General features: G+C 40.2%; 1 protein-coding gene across 3 annotated transcripts; it reads left to right on the top strand.

Annotated features, from left to right (window-relative positions):
- The first annotated feature begins 2,988 nt into the window (after positions 1 to 2,988).
- On the top strand, positions 2,989 to 12,982 carry mier3b (mesoderm induction early response 1, family member 3 b). Of its 3 annotated transcripts, XM_056419987.1 has the most exons (13): positions 2,989 to 3,003; positions 3,864 to 4,025; positions 7,366 to 7,390; positions 7,647 to 7,792; positions 8,522 to 8,644; positions 8,791 to 8,914; positions 10,171 to 10,244; positions 10,334 to 10,406; positions 10,875 to 11,023; positions 11,669 to 11,750; positions 12,305 to 12,399; positions 12,495 to 12,622; positions 12,735 to 12,982. In XM_056419987.1, the coding sequence occupies exons 4-13, from the start codon at positions 7,694 to 7,696 to the stop codon at positions 12,958 to 12,960; spliced, it is 1,173 nt and encodes a 390-aa protein (XP_056275962.1). In that variant the 5' UTR covers positions 2,989 to 3,003; positions 3,864 to 4,025; positions 7,366 to 7,390; positions 7,647 to 7,693; the 3' UTR covers positions 12,961 to 12,982. The 3 variants fall into 3 exon arrangements, with proteins under 3 accessions (XP_056275962.1, XP_056275963.1, XP_056275961.1); XM_056419988.1 differs by lacking the exon at positions 2,989 to 3,003 and having other exon boundaries at positions 3,569 to 4,025; XM_056419986.1 differs by lacking the exons at positions 2,989 to 3,003; positions 3,864 to 4,025 and having other exon boundaries at positions 6,571 to 7,390.
- Positions 12,983 to 13,072: the final 90 nt, after the last annotated feature.

The following is a 13,072-nucleotide window of genomic DNA, read 5'->3' as shown; positions in this document are numbered from 1 at the left end:
CCATGACTGGCCTGCTACCAGTCATTTAATTAAAAACACAACGTTTGTTTATCATTTATTGAGCCTGTGCGATAATTAATGATAGTTTTATGTAAATATGTATGCGTGTATTTATGTGTGTGTGTGGTGTATGTATGTGTGTGTATTTATGTATGTGTGTATATGTGTGTGTGTGTATATGTTTATATGGGTGTGTGAATATGTATGTATGTGCATGTGTATATGTATGTATGTTTATGTATATATATATTATATATATATATATATATAAATATATATAGGTATATGTATATGGTTCTCTGAAATAAGTTTTTTCGTGAAATCATAGGTTAGGGCACGTATAAGCTTGATAGCTTCAGCTTCGACCCTTTCGGTCAGCCACTTTCTTCTTTTGTTGCCATTTTGATTTTTGTATATTATTGCTGATTGAAATAAACTAAACTAAACTAAAACTAAACTACTCTTCCACTGTAGCTTCCGCTTTCCGCTGTGATAGTAGGCCAGTGGCCGGCATGCAGCATTATTTAATAAACATCTTCAAATCTTACAGAAACAGCATGGCACACGTTGTTATTTTACAGCTGCACTGACCTGGAATTCACAGTCATTACCTGTTACGTGTAATGCATCACCACCATGGCTTTTAATGTCACTGCCCAATTTAATCAATATATGCCACACAGTACATATGCTCCCCGTGTTAGGTTTATTATATAACACACCATATTTCATGCTTCTCTCATCGCTGACCAGACATTATCTGATATCATATTCATAGATTATCTCTAAGTAAATACATTAATGTCTGAGTTGGGAGGAGTTTTAACCTTCCAATACTGGCCATCCGATCTGCCTTTTAGACAGTTTTTCTGTTATGAACTGTTTGTTAATATATGAACTGTAACTTACATTATCAAAGAGCAGCTAATGAAAATATGATGTCATTTAATTAACTATTGCAGAGACTCCCCTCCCTTCATTACTCCTTATTAAAGATAGAAATGTATAGATGTATTGCAACAGCTTTTGAGCATTTACTGAAATTCCCTTGAAGTGTCGCAGCCTGTATTGGTCATCATCGATGTCAACTCAAACCTGGATCTATTCTCAGGAAATTATTGTTGACGGAGCGGATTATATAGCTGCCAATTGTTTACTTGCATCTTTAGTCTCTACACGTCATCGTATAATACCTGTTGTATCAATCCTAAAGAACGTGCAACAGCTTGTTTGTATTCCTCATCATTCATATAAACTTTAACCCTTGTGTTGCCTTCGGGTCATTTTGACCTGAATCAATATTACACCCTCCTGCCGCCTTCGGGTTAATTTGAATTCCATGTCATGTTTTTAATGTCGGTGTTTTTTCGGTGGTCAACAACAAAACATAAAGTGCCTCCACTTAAACTTGGAAATATTAATTAAAATAATTTAATTTCTTTTTAGTTATTTTTACAATCAAAACCCAAAGGGTAAAATATGTTAGTAAATATATAGGTAGGAGGAGAAACAATGATTGAATCGGGTCAAAATGAAAAGGCGGGAGGGTTTAAATTATTAATCAAAAAATGACCCGAAGGCAACACAAGGGTTAAACCGGCAAAGTCCCTCAGAAAGGTCTGTTGACACTGCAAGGCTTGATCCGCAGCTGCTGACTGTTTAGTGACCTGCATGTGCGGATAAACACTTTCCTCGTAAACAGACACAAATCTATGTCACTGCACATGTTGGAGTTTTACATGATGCACCCCAGAGTACCAACGCAACAGGCTTGCTGCCTATAACTGAGGGTGATGATGGGAGCACAGGGGGAATGGAAAATGCTAAAGCTGAGTCATGAAGAACCCACAGGCAGCTGTCACACATTGCCACCTGGTGGATGGGGTACTTTAGAGTGGCTTTCAAACGGTCCGTGTAAAGCACACAGTGAATTATTGCACCACGTTGACTTGACTCCATAATGCACTCAGAAGAAAATCAAGATATGTCGCATGTGGTTTTCCATGCTGTATAGAATTATCATACCAGCGTGGCTAAAATTAAATCTGATGTTTAGTTTTTAAAATGTAAATGTCTGATTAAGCTCTATGATTACGGAAACAATGTTTCGGGTTTAAAACAATTTGTGCATACATTCACTGCACCTGTATTTACATTATATTAGACAAATGTGTTACAAATGTGCATTGGATTACATACATTTGTATTTTTTGAATTATATCCTTTTTTTATTTTTTGTTAAAAAATAAAAATAGTATATAATTCGATTGTTATCATAAACCTATTATTTGTTCATTTATATCCAGCCTGAAGTTTTTAATCCGATGCTCAGCATCATATATAACTTCCCTTTTTCCAACCAGTCTTAGTGTGCAGAAAAACAGTGAATACCACTCTACAGAAAAGAGTTTTTAACAAAGGCCTTTCCAATCCCTTACTTGTGCAGTGATGCATGATTAATTGTCCTCAACATATAACAATAAATCAAAAAAACAAATGTTTTCAAGGCCTGTAGTTCATAAAGGACAATATTCTGAGATGACATATCAGAATGAATAATATGCAACTGATGTGTCCACTTGAGCTGAAATATAATTGATAATTATGAAGAGCTTATTATTTTTATTAAAATGGGTTTACGCTCTGCAGTCCCTCTAATGGCACATCAGCTGAGTGGGCAGCTGCTGGAGAATCACACAACTAGTGTAGGTGTGGGCCGGTGCTAATCAGCCACATCCGTTTTACACTGTAACAATGGACCGTGACCCTCTGTCACCCACTCCTCCATCGTCTACGTCAGAGGATAACTTGTTGACCTGGCAGCTTCTCTCATCAGATGAGGACCCACGTTTTACCGATTCCATTGTTCTGTTAAAGTAGGCTTCTAATGGGCGAGAACATGGCGATGAGAGACAGGTCGGAATAACTTCTCTTGCTATACTTCTTAGAAGAATAACTACGTTTGTACTTTTGTTTGGGTGCTTTTAATCCAATTTACCCCAGGTAAGAAGTTAACAGATGTGTGGCGGGATGCGCCTCTCAACTGTCTGAACTCGTTGACTCATTTGTTGTCGGAATGATCCAAGCAAAGCCCCCGCGGTCCTTCCTACGCCTTACGGGGGATTCTGTATCCCAGAAACAAGTGTTTACATGTTGCAACAAGTTTAGAGGGAAATATGATCCCACGGACAAATTGAATGGAGTAAACATAAGTAAACAACAGCCTTGACTCTTTGATGTAGTTCAACAGACACCCACAACCCCATGAGTCAGCAGGGCAGATAGTTTTACATTCTGTGTCGCCTCCATCACAAGAGGAAGATGTGTTCATGGAAGAACTAAAAACTAAAACACATCTTTTCTGACCACATCTGGATTAAAACACAGATTATCACTTCAGTGGCACTTAACCCTTCTGTTACCTGAGGGTCAATTTGACCCCATTCAATATTTAACCCTCCTGTTACCTTTATATTTACAAACATATTTTACCCTCGGGGTCAATTTGACCCCAGCAATTAAAACCTCCAGAAAATTATTAGAATTAATATTGTTTCCCAAGTTTAAGTGTGAGGTACTTTATGTTTGTTTGTTGACTATCTAAATAGCCCTTTAAATATATAAAAAAGTTGATATTTCTTATATGTTTGACACAGTGAAAAACAGCCTGGGGTCAAATTGACCCCAAAGAACACCGACATTAAACATTGAATGGGGTCAAATTGACCCTAAAGGTAACAGGAGGGTTAAAGGACTTTGCACTCCAGCTGTTGCATCAAATCTCTATTTTCTTGCGCGTCAATTACAGGTAAAAAAACAAAAAGGGGTATCGTGTAACATCCGTGCCTGTGCGTGATCACCAGGCTGGTGAACTTACATTCGCTGCTGCTGCTGCAACTCCCCAGACTCCCCCTGACGATGAGACGGATGGTGTCTCGCCTCGCCGGGGACTGGCTCTCCGTTGCCGGGCCAACGGGGCTCTCGGCAGATGGCGGAAGTAGCCTGGGGTCAAATTGAAACCTAAGGTAACAGGAGGGTTAAATAGCTCTTATTATGGTACTTTTGTAGTTTGACTATGTTGAGGAAATGATACTTTCTGTAGCAGGTAAACGAGCACGACAATGTGACTCGATTGAGTTGATGATAATCTCCACGAACAAAACAAAAAATGGTTTTGAAGAAGATGAACAACCTTTAATGTAGGCATTTGTGTTGTTTTTGTTTTGGTATGATACATGTAATCATGAGGTTTTTAGTCCGACCGAAGTAACTCCACGGCCATTACGACTCCCCGAATGTGGCATCCACTCCAATGCTGGCAGCGCTCACAGGCACAGCCGAGCCGCCAGACCGTCTCCGTCGTCTAATGTGAATGAGGATATTGTCCAAAATATGAGACGTCATCATTCCCCTTATAGCAATAGGACTCACCTTATTTTCGCAGTTGAATGCCCAAACCGGACCAACAGAAATGGTATCTGCATACGCAGTGTAATGCCTTTTTAAAAGACAAACCAGAATGGTGCTCCCTGTGCACATCAAAAACCTTCACCTGCCTGTCACACATGTGACTTAATAGATAGCACAAGTTCAAAACGAATGTTGACGAGTAAAACACATGACCAAGTGTCCATCCGGTCCTGGATCGGGATGAGCTGGAAGCGATGAATCGCGAGTGCCCAGTGCACAAACATCTTCATTTTCATTGTGTAGGACTCGCCTCACTAGCGGCCGTTAAGCGTCTTTTACTCTGCACAATATAACACAACTGAACTATTTCACAACCCTAATCGCAACGAAAGAGAAGCAGAAGGCTCAGCAGAGGATGCTCTTCCTGAGGCAGCTGAAGAAGTTCAACCTGCCAAAGACCGCGATGGTGCACTTCTCCACCGCCATCGTTGAGTGCACCCTCTGCTCCTCCATCGGCGTCTGGTGCCGCAGCCTCCACCCGAGGACCAGGGCAAAGGGCAGGGCAGCATCCGCTCTGCTGAGAGGATGATTGGCTGCAATCTGCCGTCCCTCCATGACTTGCTCGCCTCCGGGACCCTGAACCTGCGAGAAAGATGGCAGCCGACCGCTCTCACCCCGGACACATGGCAGGAGGCCGCGGTCCATCGGGACAGAGACCCCACGACACAAGAACTGCTCCTCTCCAGTTGCAGTCTGGTTCATCAATAAAGCTCGGGACCCCCACTGACTCTGACGCTTAAATCCCCAGGATAATTCCTCCAACGCCCTTGCACGTCTGTTCTTTTCTTATGAAGATACACTTGCCACTTTTATTATATCATATATACTTGTTCTAAAATACTGTTATTTGTTTTTCATGTACCATATTTATCCATCTTGCACTACGGTTATTGTTTTTATTCTTTTTGTATTTGTATTTTTCATAATTTTATGGTTTTATTCAATGTCTATTTTTATTGTTATGCATCTTTCACAGAGTCAAATTGTATGTGCAACGTGCTTGGCCAATAAATGAATCTCATTCTGAATCTGACCTTTACCTAACCTGTTTTTATGTTATCTGATATGTCATTCAAAGAAGGCAAGGAAGGAAGAGGATGGAAAGATGGAGTGGATCTCAATAAAGTAGTCTAAAGGGTTCTGTTGCCCTCTGCTGGCCTGTTCAAGAACACTACTTTTCAAATGTACTTCTGAAAAAGATGACTGTACATAATTATATTTAGTCCTAATGATTATTTGGTATCAAACCCTTGCCTTAAAGAGATATTCTTAGATGGACATTTTTTCGTACTCCCTTGTGGTATGTGATATATAGTTGAAAAAGGTTCACAACAATACTAGAAAACCTTGGCCATGATGTTTGAACAAGAGGGATGATAAGACTATATGATGGGTATATCTTTTAGAAATCTAATTACTTTATAAAAAAGATCAAATACTGATGAAAAAATCAAATATTGGGGATATTTTGACCCCACCTCATAGGTAATTTGTCCCTTTCATTACTTCTCTTAAAAGACACTCCAGTGTTTGGTACATATGAAAATGACAGCTTGAAGTGAAATAGTCTATATGTGAACCATGATGCAACAGAACAATTATCATGTGGACGAATACAACTCAACACATCACGAGTTAAATGCAAGGCCACCGTGGCCACAATTAAAAGCTCTTATGGTTATATGCAAAGTCAAAACATATAATGGTTATGAAACCGAGCTTTTTAAATGCCATAGCTGTCATGAACGATATTGAGGCGAGCAGCTCATCAGCTGGGATGTCCAGGGAACATCCTCGGAATGAGCTGGTAACGTGTGGCGGCGTGAGAGGCTCAACGCCACGCGACGATTTATGCTGAAACTCCTTTTCCAATAAAACAATTTCATTTGTGTTTATTATTTTTAACCCTACGTTATCGTTTATTAACGATTGCCGTTAATCTGATCAGCGGTCAGTTTGAACGTCGTCACGACTCGATCGGTCACCTGGCCCGCTGATTGGCTCAGAGCGCTCATCCGGGTACTGCGCGAGAACGAGCCCATCAGCTAAAGGTACCAATATGGCGGAGGTAAGAGGGAAAACAGGGGAGAAGCGATCGATCTTAAATCGATATTTATAAGTCGTGTGTGTTGTATTTTAAATTTCTATGTTATCGATTGAAGACGTGCTAGTTTTTCCCTTCTGTACGGCGTGTTTCATGTCATAATTATCATTTTTATTCCTCTATAAAATGCTTGAATGTCTGGACCGATCCTGCACGACAAGGCCGCTGCGCCTCGCTCAGCTGCTCCGGCGGAGCGGCTGTGTAAATTGATACGTAAATTCTACGTTAGCTTGCTAGTTGAAGAAAATAACATCTCATATCGTGTTTGTTGTGAATGGAAATGTGTCTTTTCCGGTCGTGCTAAATTAGCAGAATAAATACCGGAGACATCATCTCGCTCAGCCGAGTGACAGTTCAAAGCAAACGGAATGAGTGTTTACATTTCTCGGCGCATAACGTGAACGGTAATCTTTACGGTTAGCTCGCCGGCTAGCAGACTGTAACTGCAGCAGGCATTGCGTACCCCTCAAGATATTACTCTTATTTATTTCTGTATACTTCGACCGTTTCTTACCAAAGGCGTCGTTTTGATTCCAGGGTTTTAAGATGCGTTTCGCTCACAGTTGTCCCCGGTTTCTGAGCCTTCAACCACGGCTAACATTTTATTAGCCACCTTTTTTGAGGGAACGACAACGTTAGCGGTAACTACACTCTGTGGTCATCATACCAATTATTAAAGGCCTTTTTTTTTCTTCCGCTTGATTCGTGGTTAAAGTGCCGGCTTCTCAGTTGAATCCACGAGTCAACTGTTTCACTCATTTTAAAGTGTGCTCTGGTTTTTTATTTTGCAGGCTTCCCTCGGGAGTTCAAGTCCAGGTAAGAAGATGAGTAACACACACAGAATATGATCTACTTCATTGAATGCATCTATTTGAATGACACGGATTTGCATCACTTAATTGTCAAGTTTAGGTTGTATTAGTCATATAAAATGGACTAAATGCATTGCTTTTCTCATTGCAATATCGTAACTATGTGAATGTATCTTTACATCTGTGCATCTTAAATTTTAGATACAAATACAGATAATTGCTCCTCCTAAGAAACACTTAGGTTTCTCTTTCTCTCTCAGTTGGTTCTTTATCGTCGGAGGACCATGACTTTGACCCAACAGCAGAAATGTTAGTTCACGAGTATGATGACGAGAGGTCTCTTGAGGAGGAAGAGTCTCAGGAAGGAGGCCGGAATTTTAGCTCTGAGATTGCAGATCTTGAAAAGGTAAGCTAATGTGTGCACAAAGTAATGCCCTAAAATAGTATTTAATGATGCAAATGTAACAATGATGTAATATTTAAATCGTCAAATATTTTGCTTATAGAATATTTGTATTCGTTAATAACGTGTAAACCTGAGATGGTCATTAATCTGGCTTGACCCTGTCTTGTAACTGATCGTTGCTTATTACCTTTATGCTAATCAGGGGAGGCCGTTACAGTTAATAAAGGTCAACTAAGATCTACATGTATATGAGCATTTTAATAATTGCAATCATAAATTGTGTCCGAGTGAATGTCTATAAAAGTCTAGCAATACTAAATGTGTGTGTGTATGTGTATATATATATATATATGTGTGTGTGTATATATATATATATATGTGTGTGTATATATATATATGTGTGTGTGTATATATATATTATATATACACACACATTTATAATATATGTGTGTATATATAATAAATATATATACACACACACATATATATATATATGTGTGTATATATAATAAATATATATACACACACACATATATATATATATGTGTGTATATATATATATACACACACGCACACAATGTGACTGGGTGCCTTGAGAAGCGCTATATAAAATAAATGATTATTATTATTATTAATGTGTGTGCAGATTAGAATATTGAATGGCATGCTTTAGGTTGCTTAATTTTAATTCTACACCTCTGACGTTCTGTGTATCTGTGCTTGTAACAGGAGGGGAACATGCCTTTGGAGGAGCTGTTGGCCATCTATCGCTACGAGGCCTCAGCAGGCTCCAGTATAGACAGCTCCTCTGGAGATCTGACTGATGAGCTGCCTGACATGACTCTGGACAAGGTAAATAACTGCCGTTATGTACTGAATAGTTGTACGTGGGGGGGCGGGAGTGATGATATATAAATTACAATTTCTTTAATATGTTATTAAAAAGATCCCTGCTAGTCTGCCTCAGTATACAATATATATTATTTCTTTCTTTGTAGGAGGAAATTGCCAAAGACCTGCTCTCTGGAGACTATGAGGAGGAGACCCAGTCCTCAGCTGATGATCTGACCCCTTCAGTCACCTCCCATGAGGCTACCGATTTCTTTCCTAGAACACTTCGATGTAAGTGGCCCACGCAAGAAAAAATAGTTATTGTCTGTAGCTTTGCAGGTTTAAAACTTATACAGTGCTATGTAATAATTAGAAAAAAGCTACCAGATTCAGGACATTAAGTTTGCATCAATTAATGGTTGAATAATTAATAATATATTTACTCCTCCCTATTTTCTCAAATCTTTTAATTGTTTGGTCTTTTTAAATGTCAGATTATTGTTACGTTTCCAATGACAATTTCCCAAATGCCATTTTGACAGCATTACAATCTTGTCTGATCAACAATCCATTGCTAAAGTTATTCCATTTTCTTTCACACAAGATACATTAGCAGTAAATCCTCATTATTCAGAAGCTGCAATTGGTGAACGGTTTGCATATTTGCTTGAAGAATTACCTAAACATCAATAAACTATTAAAATGGAACTGATGATGGTTGTCGATGGACTAATCGTTTTAGCTCGACAAGACATGTAGAAATGATAAGAGCTTAAAAAAAAAAGAATTCCCAAATGTCCAAATACTTTTAGTAATAAAGCTACCTTTTCTATGCATTCAGAACTAATCTAGCATTCCCAAATGTTAATGTGGTTAAAGAAATGTGTAAACAAATAAATAATGAAATAAGAATCCACTGCCTTCACGGAAGATAGAGTGCCTTTTCTTAAAGATTTGCAGAGTACTACATTCGGTTAAATGTACAAAAATTGTTTTATTATTATGATCGATTAACAGGGTCCCTGCGGATCCTCCTTCGCATTTATAAAAAACATTTTGTTTAATATTAATAATAATAATAATATTTCAAATTGATATAGTGCTTTTCTAAATACACAAAGATGCTTTACATGGGGACAAGAGACAGTGACAAACAAAACAAAAATGGAAAGCAAACGGGACATATTGAAGTTGAATGTAGGGATGATTTAATTCGGTTCTGGGTCTGCAGGATTTGTATTGGTCGGTGCCGCTGCGGGCCTGTTGCCGCTCGGGCCTCAACCTTGCTTTCCCCCGTTGCTCTGTCCTTGGTACGTCCCGACAGGGATTCACAAAGGCGCTAGCGGCCTCTCGTAAACTGCCCGCGTCGGGGACGGTTGGCAGCCGCGATCGCCGTGTTTCAACCAACCCCCTGGGCCTTGTCCCGAGTCATAATTTAGCAGAGTTTAGTTTGGCAGGTAATGCATTGGACCGAAGAACACGGGGCGCGTCATTTCAATTCTGTACTTCAATTCAAGGTATTTATGTGTCGTTTATCATTCTGTCAGCCAACGCCATCTCTGACGGGGATAAAGAGTCCGAGTGTGACGAAGATGGCCCGAGCCCAGAAGACTCCAGAAAGGTAACTGGAACACATTAAAAGAGGGGGAAATGTTTTGAGTTGAATCACCACTGGTTTGCTAACTTGCTCTGTTTTGTGTTTTATCAAAGGAGATAATGGTGGGATCACAGTATCAAGCCGAGGTTCCTTCTGGCCTCTGTCACTACAAAGATGGGGAGAAAGGTGACTACTGCCTGTTTTTTTTTTTTAGCACAACATTCTGACATGTTCTTTTAATGTGATTACTTTTGTTTCTATAAAGACAAGATACTCGGCATTTCCATGTACTCATTTGAACAGGGACCGTACACATCAGTCCACGTGTCAGTCTTAGCTCAGGCTACATTACAACCGTGGTCCCTGTGGCCAGATATTACAAGCCATCACTAAGGGAGAAAACGGTTATCACAAAAACATCATGAAGAGCAATTAACATCCAGGTTACGATCACCAATCCCTCTTCTTTCAGACCAATTACAAGTACTTACATTTTAGTATATTGCAGCTTTTCAGGCTCAACTGGCAGGAGGTTACGTTACCATCAATCTATCGTGTGTAGTCGGACTAGTAGGAGTACACTATCGCACCCAGTGTTGGTGGTCATGCATCCCTCCTAATATAAACATGGTGACTAATCTCACTGTTTTTCAGTTTATGAGGATGAAGACGAGTTATTATGGAGTCCATCTAAATTGCCAGAAAACAAGGTGAAGACTTTCCTGTGTGACGTGTTGTCACGGACGACGAATGAAAAGACGGGATGTGACAAACCATGGCTGCATGTTCGAGATGATGAGCAGGTATGTCATGTTTTTATTCATCAATCCTTTCAAGTGGATGAGCAATGTACATCATGTTTCATCAACTTGCATTCACCCTCCTAGGGGTGCCACCATTTGTTAAGGTTCGCCATCACTGAAGGCTTCGAGTCGTCATTCTTAAAGCTCAACAGATCCTTTGTTGTGCCTTTATGTACTTTGTAAGAACTCAACAGCATGGGGTTCCTCACCTGCAGCATGTCAGCAGATCCTGGGGCAGTTGAGTCAGTCACATGTTTATGATGCTGGGGTTACGTCCTGCCGTATTGTAGGATGGGGTTCCCTCTGGTGGAGAATTGCCTACAAACTAGTTTCCCTCTCAATGACTTTGATTTCCAAGCTCTGTCGTTGCTCATTCACCGCTAAACGACTCGGTGTCGTCTGTGAAAGGTTGTTTCATTCAGACGTGTGCAAGTCGGCCGAGGAGGAGGGGACCATGAATCCTCTGGGAATCGGCAGCCCTGTTTTTGGTTGCATAGGTTAAAATCAAAAGCTTTAAATTGTAATTGTGGCATCCCTATTGTGTACTGTGGCAATTGTGATGTGAATTCTTCAGATTGTTTCTAAGTTACGTGCGCTTAATTCAGCCTCCAGTCCAGTCTTGACCAATCCACTCTTTCCACTCAGGCTCTGTATGAGCTGGACAAGTGCAACTACAACATCCGCGAAGCACTAGAGAGACACTGCCTCCGTGTGAAGTCCTCAAAAGGTAAGCACGGGGAAACCGCCGTCTCCAACCTGTGATGTCCGACATGACAATGTCATTGATATATTGACTAATTCCTCTAATTACGAGCTCTTTCAGCATTTAAAAAAAAAAAAATGTGTTCATTGTTGCTGTTGAGTAACTTTGCATTCAGCTCATTCTGTCAAACTTGGCTCTGCATATTTGCCGAAATTGCCTATTTTAATTACCTAACTGTTACTAATTCTCTCACCGGAAGACTTTCTTTGCTTACCCGTTCTCAAAAATCTGTTCAAACAACTGCCTCTTGTATGTAAATGCTTTACACAATTTAACATCATTTGACCTATTTTTTTATTTTTGCATCTTTTTATGAGTGCAGTGATCTTGGGATTGACTTTTAAACATGGCAAGAATTTCAACATTTGATAACTTCAGAATTTGCGTGAATCTTTGGAGTCATCGATGTGGGAGGGATCAGGGTTCAGTCCTGTGTTTCACGGTTTCCTGGTTGCTCTACTTTTTTGTTCACATATGGATTGTGGAACACAAATATATTGTTTCTGCTTTAATTTCAGAAAAGTCTCCGCCGTGGTCAGAAGAGGAATGCAAGAGCTTTGAGCACGCACTACAGATGTATGACAAGAATTTTCACCTCATACAGAAACATAAAGTGAGTCTTATTTCATGGTTTTTAAAGAAGATGTTTTTTTACACATAATGAAAATGTACCAAATAATGAATCGATGCCCCCCCCCCCCTCCTCAGGTCCCAACACGAACAGTAGCTGAATGTGTGGCGTTTTACTACATGTGGAAGAAGTCGGAGCGCTTTGACTTCTTTGTGCAGCAGAATAGATTTGGGAAGAAAAAGTACAGCAGCTATCCTGGTGTCACGTAAGTGGCAAAAGAAAAAAATCTGTTTTTGCATTCTACTTTGTGCATTCAGCTCTGAAACAGAATGTCATTGAGAAGAAACTCACAATGTAACTTGGTTCTGTGCGTCCAGCGACCTGATGGACAGGCTGGTGGACGAGGCCGAGGGCCTGGCAGTGGATAGCTCCTCCTCCGTGTGCTCCGGAGCAGGTGGAGGAGGAAGACTGGAGACCACCACAGACCAGCAGCTCAGCCTGCTGAACTCCATCACCGCCAGCGACCTCACAGGTCAGCGACGGGACTCCAGTTCTGCACACGACAAACTCATGTCTTACATTTTAGTGGCTGTGACTTTTTGACTTATTTCCACTAAACCTTGACTTTTTTTATGACGTTCTACTTAAACATATCGCCTCTCACAGCCGTGGCCCGAGGCGACACGTTTTTGAGTTGTCCGTCTGTCCTTTAAGG

This window comes from Pseudoliparis swirei, chromosome 7 (genome assembly GCF_029220125.1).
Source record: "Pseudoliparis swirei isolate HS2019 ecotype Mariana Trench chromosome 7, NWPU_hadal_v1, whole genome shotgun sequence".
Taxonomy (NCBI): domain Eukaryota; kingdom Metazoa; phylum Chordata; class Actinopteri; order Perciformes; family Liparidae; genus Pseudoliparis; species Pseudoliparis swirei.
This window is presented reverse-complemented; position numbering and strand designations above follow the sequence as displayed.